This window comes from Rhinoraja longicauda, chromosome 7 (genome assembly GCF_053455715.1).
Source record: "Rhinoraja longicauda isolate Sanriku21f chromosome 7, sRhiLon1.1, whole genome shotgun sequence".
NCBI lineage: Eukaryota > Metazoa > Chordata > Chondrichthyes > Rajiformes > Arhynchobatidae > Rhinoraja > Rhinoraja longicauda.
In genome coordinates this window covers 29,907,172-29,921,879 of record NC_135959.1, presented here as the reverse complement: position 1 = coordinate 29,921,879, position 14,708 = coordinate 29,907,172, and the positions used below count along the sequence as shown (strand labels likewise).

Sequence of the window (14,708 nt, the reverse complement as noted above, 5' to 3'; positions counted from 1 at the left end):
TTTCTCCAAGGTCAGTAGCTAACAATAACAGCACTTATGATCAGCTGCACCTATCTTTAATTTGAGGAGACCCCCAGAACTCCTAATCCAAATTTCAATATCATTTCCCATCTGTTTCTAATCTGACCTGTGATAGCATGCAATGATTCCAAAATTCAACCGATTCTCAGCCAACCTCCCACCCTGACCTTCAAATCTAGTTCCAATTCTAGCAGCACCCAATGAATGCAAAGTAAACTTCACTGACAATACCAAAGTTATGGGAGGGTTAATTCTGGATGTGTTTTTGGCGTCACCATCCCAAAGTGAAGAGATTAACAACAGCACACTGCCATCCACTTATCCTATGCACCTGAAAATGGACCTAAATTCGACACACTTGTCAGTTAAGTGACATTCTCCAATAGATCCCACTTTCCATCATAACATTAAGTTGCTCACGTTAACCAAGCAGATGGAAGATGTCTATCTTTTGGGAGGTACATGCCCAAAATAGTGCAATGGTTCAATCCAAGCCCTATTCTGTTATTGACACCATTGCATTTAAAATAAGACGATAGGAGGGTTCCAGAAGAGTCCCAACAGGAAGCGTTGTCTGTCCATTCCCTCCACAGATGCTGCCTGCCCCACTGGGTTCCTTCCAGCATCCTTTTTTGCTCTGAAATACGAAAACACTTCTGTGGTATCAAATTCATTGCTCTCACTCTTTTCTGAATTTGATTTAAACAAAATTGATGCTGCACCTCACCAATTGTCCTTTTTGCATGAAGAAATAAATCCCCAACTTTAAAAAAAGTTTATAATTTGTTTTTTCCCCCCAAAAAGCTTATCAGAAAAAATACCCATTCCATCTGCACCATTTAAAAAATAATAAATTAGCTCCAGACTTCCCCCCCAAAAAAAGATGTCCCAGCCTGGAGAAGCCACAGTGCAATGCTATGCCCAAATGAACAACAGAACCATCAGGGGAAAAGAAGCAAACAGAATCATAACAACAGCTCAATTCGAAGTACTGCTGCAGTTCTGTCACAGCCAATGAGAAATGTTGTTGGACAACAAATTAACCTTCTCAAATAAAAACAGAACTGAAGTGATTTTAAATTTCCTTTCTGCTCCCAATCTGTCCCCCTGGCTTTGTCATCTGACTCTACTAAATGAATCCCAATCCAAGCTTGAGAGACAGTATTCACCTTCTGGCTCAGCCCTTGGGCTCAACAATTAATTCAATAATTTCAGATAACCAGCCATTCACGTTTGTAACAAAACTGTTCATACTATTTACCATTCCCCACAGATGCTGCCTGGCTTGCTGAATATTTCCCAGTATTGACTTTAAGTTCAGATTTCCAGTAACTCAGTATCTGACAGGTCTTGCATTGCTTTAATTTTTAAACTGTCTCACCACATTCATCTTGTCCTGTTTATATCTCCACCGAATAGATAATCTCAGCCTTTTCCAGTATCCCTCAGCCAGTAACACTTTTATTTATGTTGCAGTCTCTCTTGGTCTCCACCCTTTTATACACATTAGCCACTGTCTCTCCGCCCTTCCCCCATCCCCAAAACTGATACACTTTTCCAACTCTGACCACTTCCGATGAAAGGTCAGTAATCAGAAATATTAATCATACTTTTCTCTCCACACGTTGCTTAACTTGCTGAATATTTTTAGCACGTTGTTTTTAATTCTCATGATCTGCAGTTTTCAACTTTCAATTCTTATCTTGCAGACCAACACATAAGCAAAAGATGGATGCACTTACAAGCACCTTTACAAACTTGCCAGCTTTGATCTGCCCCCACCTCTTTTCCAACATTCTCCCTCACACTACAATCGGAGTCATAGTCATAGGGTCATAGAGTGATACAATGTGGAAACAGGTACTTCGGCCCAACTTGCCCACACTGGCCAACGTCCCAGCTCCACTAGTCCCACCTGCCTACGCTTGGTTCATTATCCCTCCAAACCTGTCCTGAAGGTTCTGATCCGAATCATCACCTTTCCAGATCTTCCAGAGATGCCGCCTCCAACACCGAGTTAGCCCAGCACTATGCATTTTACTCAAGATTCCAGCATCTGCAGTTCCCTAAATTTCTTATGTGTGTAGAATCTAGTTGTCTACAGAGTGGTTGCCATGTTTCCTGCAAAAATGGCCACAATGTAAAGTATTTAAATGAGCGGAACGCACTTTGGGACCATTCAAGCCATGAAAGGTACTTTCTGGCAATTACCCCTGGAGACCACTAATTCCGTTCAAGGCCGATATATCTTTCCTAAGTCACAGTGCCCAAAACTGCTCAGTACTTCTGCAGTGGTCCAATCAGAAATTTGAAAAGCCATGATATAATTTGCTCCCTTGCATTCTATTCTTCTGGATGCAAATGTCAGCATTTCATTTGGATGTTTTTTTTGTCCCTCTCCCTGACATTGTAAGGTTGTACCCAAATTCCCAATTCTTTTTGGACCTCCAACATATTTAGCTTTTCACCTTTTAGAATGTGCCCTGCTAATCCACTTTCACTCCCAAGTATCTGATATCCATTTGCCACTCTTTTGCCCTTTACCTTTACAATTTAATGCTTTCCATCTACAGCCTTACAATACTGCCTATCTTTGTCTGGTCATTCTGTTCCATCATCAGATTACCTTTTATTATAGAGAACAGAGTCCACTTTAGATGATCCCTGTAACTAAATTAGCATTACAGGTGATGATATAGGTTGAACATCGATTTTCTGGCACCCAGAGCCAGAGCCTTTCTGGATTATCCGTTTTCTAGACTAACAAAGGTCATATGATAATGAAATGACAATGTTTATTCACAAAATGCTGGAGTAACTCAGCAGGTCAGGCAGCATCTCGGGAGAGAAGGAATGGGTGACGTTTCGGGTCGAGACCCTTCTTCAGACTGATGTCACCTACAACGGGACCCCACCACTGGCCATATCTTCCCATCCCCTCCCCTCTCTGCACTCCGCAGAGACCGTTCCCTCCGTAACTCCCTGGTCCACTCGTCCCTTCCTACCCAAACCACCCCATCCCCGGGCACTTTCCTCTGCAACCGCACAAGATGCAACACCTGTCCCTTTACCTCCCCCCTCAACTCCATCCAAGGACCCAAACGGTCTTTCCAGGTGAGACAAAGGTTCACCTGCACCTCCTCCAACCTCATCTATTGCATCCGCTGCACTAGATGTCAACTTATTTACATCGGCGAAACCAAGCGCAGGCTCGGCGATCGCTTCGCTCAACACCTGCGCTCGGTCCGCATTGACCAAACTGATCTCCCGGTGGCCGAGCACTTCAACTCCCCCTCCCATTCCCAGTCTGGCCTTTCTGTCATGGGCCTCCTCCAGTGCCATAGCGAGGCGCACCGGAAATTGGAGGAACAGCACCTCATATTTCGCCTGGGCAGCTTGCAGCCCAGCGGTATGAACATCGACTTCTCCAACTTTAGATAGTTCCTCTGTCCCTCTCTCCCCCTCCTCCTTCCCAGATCTCCCTGTCTCCACCTATATCCTTCCTTTGTCCCGCCCCCCTGACATCAGTCTGAAGAAGGGTCTCGACCCGAAACGTCACCCATTCCTTCTCTCCCGAGATGCTGCCTGACCTGCTGAGTTACTCCAGCATTTTGTGAATAAGCACCTTTGATTTGTACCAGCATCTGCAGTTATTTTCTTATACAAAATGACAATACACCCCTGGCCTGCTAATGACACCCCTCCCATGCTCGAAAGTGCCATGGAGCGCCATAAACATAAATAAAACAAATACAAGATGTAAACTGGGGGCAGCCATGGTGGCGCAGCGACAGAGTTGCTGCCTTGCAGCGTCAGAGACCCGGGTCTGATCCTGACTATGGGTGCTGTCTGTACAGTTTGTACGTTCTCCCCGTGACCGCGTGGGTTTTCTCCAAGATCTTTGGTTTCCTCCCACACTCCAAAGATGTACAGGTACAATAGACAATAGGTGCAGGAGTAAACCATTCGGCCCTTTGAGCCAGCACCGCCATTCAATGTGATCATGGCTGATCATTCACAATCAGTACCCCGTTCCTGCCTTCTCCCCATACCCCCTGACTCTGCTATCTTTAAGAGCTCTATCTAGCTCTCTCTTGAAAGCATTCAGAGAATTGGCCTCCACTGCCTTCTGAGGCAGTAAATTCGACAGATTTACAACTGTCTGACTGAAAAAGGCTTTTCCTCATCTCCGTTCAAAATGGCCTACTCTTTATTCTTAAACTGTGGCCCCTGGTTCTGGACTCCCCCAACATTGGGAACATATTTCCTGCCTGTAACGAGTCCAATCGTAGGTTAATTGGGTTGGTATATGTGTAAATTGCCCCTAGTGTGCGATAGTGTTAATGTGCAGGGATCACTGGTCGGTGCGGACTCGGTGGGCCGAAGGGTCACTGTATCTCTAAACTAAACGTGAATGGAATGAGCTGCTGACCCATCCACGGCTTGCACCATCCCCAAAGCCACTTAGAGCATTGGTTCCGACCCCACACCTGACTGCAACGTGATCCAGTGATCCCTTCCTCAAAGGGCACAAAGTGTTGGAGCAATTCAGCTGGTCAGGATCGTTGGAGAACATGGACAGGCAACATCGAGACCCTTCCTCAGACTAATTCAGTTGGCTGAGTTACTCCAGCACTTCCCCTCGGTCACAATGGGGCTCCCTCCCCTTTCAGAATGGCCTCATTCTGCTCCTATTAGTTATGACCTTATGCAGTTGTAAAAGGAAATTCTCATTAAATATCTCAAGGTCTCTAATATTTCATATCCAAAAGGATAGGAAAGGCTTGTGACACATTCATAATCATGCATCACAAACCTGCTATATTTATGTGGGACTTGCATGGTGTACAGGAAACGATCAGCATTAAGAATATATGATGAAGATGGAGGACCGCCACGCTCAGCCACACTGACAACACCACGATGCAATTTCTGTAGTTCAGGAAATAAGAACACAAACTCGGTGACTGGCAAATTCAGCAGTCCAAATCATAGTAATTCAAACTCTTAACACATATCATTCATGTTCATGTGCCACAGAGAAACTGTTGCTTTGCAGCAGAAGAACTAAGGAGGAAGCTCAATGTTTAATTAACTAGGGCCTGTCAAAGGAATTGAAATTAAAGCAAATAATTGAAATTTCAAAAAAGGTTTTGTTCCCGACAAACTCTTGTTACAATTGGAACAATACCAACCATATAAAAGTTAAATTAAAATTACCCACCACTATAAATGAACTCACTAATTTAGGGAACCAATACATTTAAACTGTAGCATTACTTCTAAAAAATCTACAAAACCAATGCTACAATTATACAAATACAACTGTAAAATGTTGACCAGTGAACGTCCAGGTAAACTGACCCTTCCAGCAGAGACTATGTATTAATCAATCGCTAGAAAATATGTGAAAGGACTCCAGATCAAGGGGAAATCTGCACAAAACATTAAATTATGAACGGCTTTTAACAATACGAAAGCAGCAGGTCCATTGAGCATTGTCTTTACCCAAGTAATGCAAGTCATTTCACATCACCAGAAAAAAAAAATTGTTGAAATTGCAGGCTGCCAAATCTGATGAACTTCATCTCAAGGCCTTGATCGACTAGTGAGATGACTGATACATTAATATTCATTTTCAAAAAGTCATTGTACTTTATTCTTAAGAAAATGTATCGATTGGAATAGTTTTTTTTGGTAAAATTTAAAGAAGGTAGAAGTTGTTCATTTAACATTTGTTAAACTGGTAAATGAACTAAACTAGTAGATTAACAATACTTAAATTTCCAGAAGACGTTAGCCACAAAGGGTATCATGTAAATTAAAAGCTCTCGGATAGGAGATTGGCTGGCTTACAGGAAACGGCAAGAGAATGTGTGTGGATCAGTTTCTTGTTATCACGATTATAAGAGGGATCGCTGCTGGGACATTATTTTTTTTCCATTTATATAAATAACTTGGATGAATGAACTAATCGTATGGCTACTAAGAATAAATAGGATTATCAATTGCACTGAAGGCATTAAGACACAAAGAGTATACTGTGCTTCTCCTGGACTGCAACCTTGACGTGGTGGAGAGACTTGCATACTCCAGTGATCCTGTGAGCTACGCCGGATGGGGTTTTATATCCCTGGCAGGTTCAACCAAACTGGACAGGTCATGGGTGAGGAGGCAAACGAAGCAGTCCCTGGTACTCCAAGTTGGGGGTTGGGCGTGGGGTTAACTACCCCACACTGGAAAAAGTGTGAGTTGCAGAAAATTTGACGAATGAAAACCAAATTACACACTTGGTTGAAGAAGGTGCCCCAGCGACGGGGAACATGACGCTTCCCAGCCAAACAAGCAAGGGCACTGGGAAGCTGACACACCTTCTGACGCCAAAGAAATTCATCCTTGTGGGGACATGGAACATCCGAACCATGTTCCAGGCTGGCAAGGCTGCCACAGTTGCCAACGAAATGGTGCGCTACAATCTCTCAGTCCTGGGCTTGGCAGAAACAAGATGGACAGTCAGGGGAGATCAAATTGGCCAGTGGGCAGTCCATTATCTACTCCGGAAAGCAAGATGAGGGAACGACTTACAAATTCGAAAGAGAAAATGGAGTTGGATTGGAAAACCTGCCACAAACATCACCTGGCAAGCTCTGAAATGGAACCCCCAAGGAAAAAGGACAAGAGGTCACCCCAGGAACAGCTGGAGAAGAGGTGTCCAAACAGAAATGTCTGGGAGTGGGCTCAACTGGGGAGATCTCGAAAGAACTGCCAACAACCGAGTGAGGTGGAGGACATTTGTCAATGGCCTATGCTCCCTAGAGGAGCCAAGGGCTTAAGAAGAAGAAGAGTATACTGTGGGAAAATATGAAATTCTGCATTTTGTGTTTTGAAGCACAAATGGTGATAGTGATAGCAAATGGTGGAGGTGATAGTGAAGGAAAATTTGTGTATAATTTACACCAGAATACAGAGCTCTTGTATACAACAAAAATGCCTTACAAACTCAGGTATTGACCAAGTCCAGTCTCCTTTTTAGATTCTTACCATACAGAATTGATTCAAAACTTTTGTTGTAGTCATGTTATTGAAAGAATAGCTTTGAAAATACACTAATATCATAATAATTAGAAATTAGATTCAAAAGTCTCACTAACCCCAGCAATTAATTCAGAAGTCATGTGCTCAAATATCAATATTCATCACAATCTGTTAAGTCAAGCAGGAATTTGTCTTCGCCCTTTCCTTTGGGCATTCATGCTGTTGGTCCCACGAGCTGCAATATTTTAGACTCTGGCTTATTATGGAAACGCGAATAAGTAACAGCAATGGGCTCTATTGAAAACTGCTAAGCAATATTTGAAAAGCTTAAAACATTACAGCTGATGTCCACATTTACAGAGACGTCTAGCTAAACATAATAAAGAATAAAACCTCGTTCTTACACAGAGACAACAGTACTTCTTTCTGGCAAATAAGCAATTCTATTTACAGTTCAATACTGTTCTTATTCTCGCTTGCATCATTTGCCTTTGAACATACACCATGGCTTGATGAGCATTAATATTGTTATTAATGCTTCTAATTTAGGAAAGTGCACATGCCTTTCAACAAAGAATGCTTTTAATGTGACAAAATGTGGAAATCCAAGAGAACTCAACAAATTATCATAATTATGCAAACTTTGTCCAGGATTTTCTGTACTATTTCTTCTCTGGCAGATACAGAGTGCAATTTTTTTGGCCCTCCTTGTGAAATTCCAAATTCTATTTAATTTAATTGCGCAATAATACTGGTTACTGATGTTTGTGACACACTGTTGGTGAACAGTGGTGCCACAGTGTAAGGCATTGGCAAAGATTTATGAACCTTTAGTAAGCAGGTTTCATCCTGCCATGTGCGACAACATGAACTTCAAAAGCCACTTCCTCTAAAGATAAGCACAATAAAGCTGGGTTATTTTGCAAAATAACGCTGCAAACTTTTGCCATATTTCCATGATGTCAGGGTCGAAAATGTGCCTTCGGGTGACAAGAGTCCAGCTCTTCCACTTTAATCGGTTCCCTCCATAATCCTGAACAATTACCTTTTACAGGAAATCAAATCATAAGAGCCAAAAGCACTGAAAAAGGCCCTTCCACCCACCTAGTACACACCAACCATCGACACTCAACTGAATTAAGCTCATTTCATTCTCACATTCCCATCAACTCTCCATATATTCCACTATTTACTATGGCCACATAATCTCCCAATGTCTTTGAAATTGGGGAATCTCCAGAGAGCACCTCGAGGAATCCTGAGTATACCAGAGCCAAACTCTCAACTTAAATCTCTTCCACTCAAAGCATACCTATCTACATATCCACTAACCAACTCCCAATTTAGCAAGGTGATTGCAGCACTACAAGAGTAAACAAGTAAACAGAGCGATGATATTTAAATACAGAAGTCCAATTTAAATTTAGCAGAGCCACAACCTCAAGTGTGGTGCTATTTTTAAATTGTACATGGAAATATATTCAGGTTTCCCCACATTTTACAATGACTAAATTAAGAACTATAACATGATTTATATTTCAATTAAATTGCTTAGGAATGGAACTGTCCCTTTAAAACATGTCTTGACTTCTAGATTTGCACTTTTCCCAACTTGCATCTCGTTGGCAAAAGAAATCATAATGTTGCTAAATCAGTCCCAGAAGCATGAAGCATTTTTTTTTTTTCGGGGGGGGGGGGGGAGAGAAAGAGGAGTATGGAAACATGGGTTGGCAATTTACCTTCTCAAGCTTACTCAGTCAAGCAAAAAAAAATCATAGCCAATTATCTTAATTTCCCTGCTCCAGCTTCTTTCCATATTACTCTCAATTAATTAAATTAATCGCAATTTCAATCTTGACATAATCGAAAGTTCTTGCATGAACCAACTTTAGGAGAATTAATTCCAAAATAAATCTTCAAGTTCCCCGAGTAGCCTAGATCTAATTTTGTTTTATCTTTTCGTTACAATCAATCTGGTTGTGTAAAGACGTTGACAACATGATGCAAGAATATTCATCCAAATGTCAATTATTTTTTACTCTTTTCACCTTTGCAGCCTGAACTGTTGGGTATTTCCAGCATTTTGTTTCCATTTCAGCTTCTTTGACTTTAGATGTCCTCACGTTTGTCATGTGAACTTTTATTAGTCAGTACAACTTTGTTCTTGTCTTTGCCACCTACTAATTCAATGTCATTTGCCAATTTTGATGTGGAATTTACTTCTTCAGTAAATCAGTAATAATTTTGTTGAAAAGTTGTGATCCTCGAAAACCATCGTATTCTGCTAATCTGAGTACATGAATACACACACAATGGATGTCCATCTCAATATATAAGCAAAATTATCTACAATTGTTATATTTTTTCTCATCGTTTTCTTCATGGATATTTATCAAATGATTTCTGAAATCTACACATTTCCAAACTTTAAACAGATATTATTGACATTCATGTTGCAATTAACTTAACTTTCATAAAAATAATACAAATCATTTAATATTAATGTAATCTATTAAATGTCAATGTAATGAATGAAAATGGATTAAAAACAGAAATCTATTCAAAGTAATATCCTTGAAGGAGATCAACATTAATAAAAATACGAGATATGAGATCAACAGTTGAAGGATGTAGATTGTTTAAAGTCATATAAATTAACTACAAAAGCATAGTTTTAACATATTTGAATTTTTAAGCCGACTGTTACATATCGGGCACTGAATTTGGATTTTTAATCATTATCAAATCAACTGGCAAAGCAGGCCCAAAGGGCTTGTACCTGCTATTAAATTCTGTTTATAATGTTTCAAGTTTAATTAAAACAAAAGGTTGAATTAGATCTCTCTAATTATTAAATTCCCAGTTGAACAAATGGGATTTTGTTGAGAGTGCAAGTCTTCAATATGCATTTCAAGATCAGATATATATGACTGTAAATTGTAGGTAGGCAGAATTTCACTAGGAGTTAAGTATACAAAAAAAAGTATTTTGCACAACTCTTCTATAAATAGAGAAAGAATTTCCTGTCTCAGTTCCTGCAATAAGACCCGATTTGTGTTGTAAACTGGGTAGGCTAAATTAACTAAGCCCCATCACGTACATTTTCTGTTGCTACTTTCTTAGCATTACGCGACTAGACTCCATCCTCAGACATCTGTTTGTTTATTACCTTTAGACTTGATTAGTCCATTTTATTCCTGTCTGTTCCCTTTTTTTGCCACCTTTTGTACACTTGAAGTCATTTAAAATTCTGCTGCCTGGGATTTGGCTTGTATTATTCCCATATTTGATGACCTACACAAATCCACAATTAAGTTGTTTCATGTGTTTCATAATTAATTCTTATCTTATGTTGTAATTTGCTTCAACTTCAAAACACTCAAAGTTGCCCAATCTCCTTAAATTCTTGCCTCCCAAACATACTTTACAACTTGCAGCAATGTCTCAACTACCAGGGACCTAAATGCTAATTTATTTCCACAAAACGCCTTTAAATTGTTCCTTGAAATCTCCTTGCCCAACCCAGCAACAATTTTCTAGTTTTGAAATCTTTAAAGTATTACATAAATGGGAAATGCCGCTCCTTCCTTCTTGTCAGTGGTTGATAACTCAGAGCACAGGGGTGGTTGTATTTGTCTGTGGATAATAACTCAGACAGTAGGGGTGGTTGTATTGGTGCCAAGGGTCAAAATAATCCGTAGTCACTTTATTGGTGTTATTCCTACCTTTATATTTGTATTGTCCTTGATATTTTTGGAAATAACTGACATTTAAAGACTAAAACTTTACATACAGTCTCATTATTGTTATCTATTAAGCAATGCATAATATTTAAAAACAAATAAATTCAAATGCTGTTTTTCAAATTTTCAAAGTAGAGAGTTTAAAATATTTTTCTTTCCTTCTTCTGCTATATCTCACTGTATATATTACAATTTGGAAAAGTTAACAAAATTGATTTGCCCAAGGCTACAATTTTTTTGTTTTAGCCAGCGTCAAGACAGAAAAAGCTTCTTCATTTTATACAAATATGTGCATCTCACTGTTTCCAAATGCATCTCGGGGAATTCCAGATATACCATGCCCTCCATAATGTTTGGGACAAAGACCCATCATTTATTTATTTGCCTCTGTACTCCACAATTTGAGATTTGAAATAGAAAAAGAATCACACGTGGTTAAAGTGTACATTGTCAAATTTTATTAAAGGGTATTTCTATTCATTTTGGTTTCACCATGTAGAAATTACAGCGGTGTTAATACATATGGTAGTTAGAGGCTGATTTTATGTTTGGTTTATACCCTTGAATTGTATTAATATGTGAAAAGTTAAGTTTCATTGTATAATAATTCAGCTGCTCATTGAAAATAGATCCGAACCTATACCTTTTGATTTGTACCCCATTTCTTCATCTTTTTGTGGCTTAGATTGTATCTTTAACTGTTGAATTCCATCTAGGATGTGGAGAAAAATAATTGTCACAGCTTAAGGATAAGGGGGAAGTCTTTTAGGACCGAGATGAGAAAACATTTCTTCACACAGAGAGTGGTGAGTCTGTGGAATTCTCTGCCACAGAAGGTAGTTGAGGCCAGTTCATTGGCTATATTTAAGAGGGAGTTAGATGTGGCCCTTGTGGCTAAAGGGATCAGGGGGTATGGAGAGAAGGCAGGTGCAGGCTGAATTATTATACAATGAAACTTAACTTTTCACATATTAATACAATTCAAGGGTATAAACCAAAAATAAAATCAGCCTCTAACTACCATTTTATTAAAAAATATATATGAACCACTTAATACCTCATGTTAAATCCAGAAACAGAAACATTGATTCCCAGAAATATACAAGCCAATGTTGCAGTATCATAATCCACTTATCATAATTATTAACTGCATAAATCTTACATCCTTAGTGCACTAAAACTTGGTCAAGGTCAAATGATACCACAGAAACCAAACGATGTATCATGTAATTTATGAGCAAAATTTAAATCACCTATTCATACATTATTTTCAAAAACAAAATCAAACACCGTTACAAAAAAAATGCTCAGAAAAAAAGATTTTCAGTTTCATTATCTATCCTCGCAAAAGGTTCATAAGTTAATAACGTTGCTTTTGAAATTCTACCTTCATTAAAATTGTGACATTACAAAATCTGATCTGCCAGTGCAATATGTCAGGCCTCAACGCCACCTGTCATCTGCCTTTGAGCCAACTCCAGTTGCCTCACTCTAGAAATGTATGACAACGACAGAGAGTAAAAAAAAGCCAACACCACCACCTCCTACACACACTACCTACACACAAACTGACAGTCGCCGCATTGGAGCACTGTGGGTGGAAACGACAATGCACAAAATACGCCGCATTAAAGGAAAATATTCGCGTTGGTCACGAGGCAGATCTTTCCTCGTCCCACGGCACATAGTGATCAGGATTGTATACACTGGAATTTAGAAGGATGAGGGGGGATCTTATTGAAACATAAGACAATTAGGGGATTGGACACATTAGAGGCAGGAAACATGTTCCCAATGTTGGGGGAGTCCAGAACAAGGGGCCACAATTTAAGAATAAGGGGTAGGCCATTTAGAACGGAGATGAGGAAGAACTTTTTCAGTCAGAGAGTGGTGAAGGTGTGGAATTCTCTGCCTCAAGTTCGTTGGATGCTTTCAAGAGAGAGCTGGATAGAGCTCTTAAGGATAGCAGAGTGAGGGGGTATGGGGAGAAGGCAGGAACGGGGTACTGATTGAGAGTGATCAGCCATGATCGTATTGAATGGCGGTGCTGGCTCGAAGGGCTGAATGGCCTACTCCTGCACCTATTGTCTATTGTCTATTGATGCGCACCCCAACAAAAGAAGCAAAATCCATAAGGGTGCAAAAAATAAACGAACTGTCAGAGGAACTCTCGGCGGATCGAGCAGCATCTGTCGGAGGGGGGGCGGGCACAGTGGACGTTCGAGGTCGAGACCCAGCAGCAGGACAGGGCGCGGGGCAACCAGCGACCCAAATAAGAGGGAACCCGATTGCCGATCCACCCATAGACACTGGGAGTCGGGGTGGGGAGGGTAGAGAGGAGGGACGGGACAGACTCACCGCCTGGTAGCGACTGCAGGCCTGGTGATGCTGCATCATCCTCGCTGCCTCAGCAGAAACGCCCGCCCGTCGATTCCTTCCTTCCTTCCCTCCCCCAACACGCTCGCTACGCTGCTGGTGTTGTTGTTGTTCTTGCCCTCGACGTTGACTAACGATCTCCCCTTTCCCCTGCCGCCGTCTCCTCCAGCTGCTGCTGTTGTTGCCCTCCTCAACTGCCGCCTGAAAGTAAACAACCCGCCCCCGCCGCCGCCGCCGCCAGCAATGATTCCAAAGCCGGTCGGCGCACTGAACGCGGCGCAGGCCTGCCCTTTGTTATGTCACTTCCTTGGAACGTCCCCCCACGCCACCGCCGCTCGTCTGACGTCACGGCCTAACCAGTCAGCTTGAGTTGAAGGCTGAAAGGGGGGGGGGGCACACCCCTAATTTAGTGGTGTGAGGGAGGCGATTAAAACATGGCGCGTGGCAATTGTAGAATGACAAAATATGCTGCATGGGTAATTTGAAGAAGGGTGAAATTAGGGAAGTAGAAGTGGAGTAGGGAGAACCTGCAGTATGCGGCATATTTTACAGGCTGTGATGGGGCTTGTGGAATAGGGTGGGATTTATTATTAGGGTATGGAGAAAATGGGATAGTGTAGACAGACACCGAATGCAGGAGTAACTCAGCAGGACAGGCCGCGTCTCTGGAGAAAAGGCAAGGGTGACGTTTCGAGTCGAAACCCATCTTCAGACTGAGAGCCGGGGAGAAGGAGACGAGATATTGAAAGATAACGACAGGAGGACAGTAGAACTAGTCAGAGAACTAGGATGGGGGAGGAACGGAGAGAGTGGGAGAAAGCAAGGGTTACATGAAGTTAGAAAAATCAAAATCCATACGGCTGAGTTGTAAGCTGCTCAAGCGAAATGTGAGATGCTATTCCTCTAATTTGCATTGCGTCTAACTCTGACAGTGGACGAGACCCAGGACAAGATGGCCAGTATTGGAATGGAAGGGGGTGTTTAAGTGTTTTGTATCCCGGAGATTATGTAGGCCGAGGCGGACAGAGTGGATGTGTTCAATGAAACAATCGCCGAGACTGCACTTGGTCTTGCCGATATACAGTATTGGAATTAATGTATCTGTAGTAGTGTATACACGGATGAGCAAAAACATTATGATCACCTGCCTAATATGTTGTTGGACCTCTGTCTGCCGCCAAAACAGTGTCGACCCGCCAAGGCATGGACTCTACAAGACCCCTGAAGGTGTCCTGTAGTATCTGGCACCAAAACATTAGCAACAGATCCTTCAGGTCCTGTAAGTTGTGAGGTTATGGCGAGTCTGGAGGCTCGTTCTTTGTTGAAGAAGTTTATTGCGACAGCAACATTCGATTACAAAGTTTAACGAACGAGATTACAGACAACCATAAATTCTAACTGTTCACTTCGAAGAAGTCTCCTAACTCACCGGTTTTGGGCGCCAAAACCACACGTGATGACGCTGTCCAATCAGCGGGCTCAACTCCCTGGACCAATCCCTACGGTCGCACTCACACGTGACCTTGCTGGCCA

At 41.5% G+C, this 14,708-nt stretch overlaps 1 protein-coding gene across 2 annotated transcripts in view; it reads right to left on the bottom strand.

The window, feature by feature from the left end:
• ndfip2 (Nedd4 family interacting protein 2) overlaps positions 1-13,449 on the bottom strand; it is a 53,847-nt gene extending 40,398 nt beyond the window's left edge. The window contains exon 1 of one of the 2 annotated variants that reach the window (XM_078402322.1): positions 13,158-13,449. In XM_078402322.1, coding sequence (XP_078258448.1) covers positions 13,158-13,196 — 39 coding nt within the window. In that variant the 5' untranslated portion in view covers positions 13,197-13,449. The remainder of the gene's footprint in view (positions 1-13,157) is intronic. The other variant, XM_078402323.1, reaches the window with a different exon arrangement.
• Positions 13,450-14,708: the final 1,259 nt, after the last annotated feature.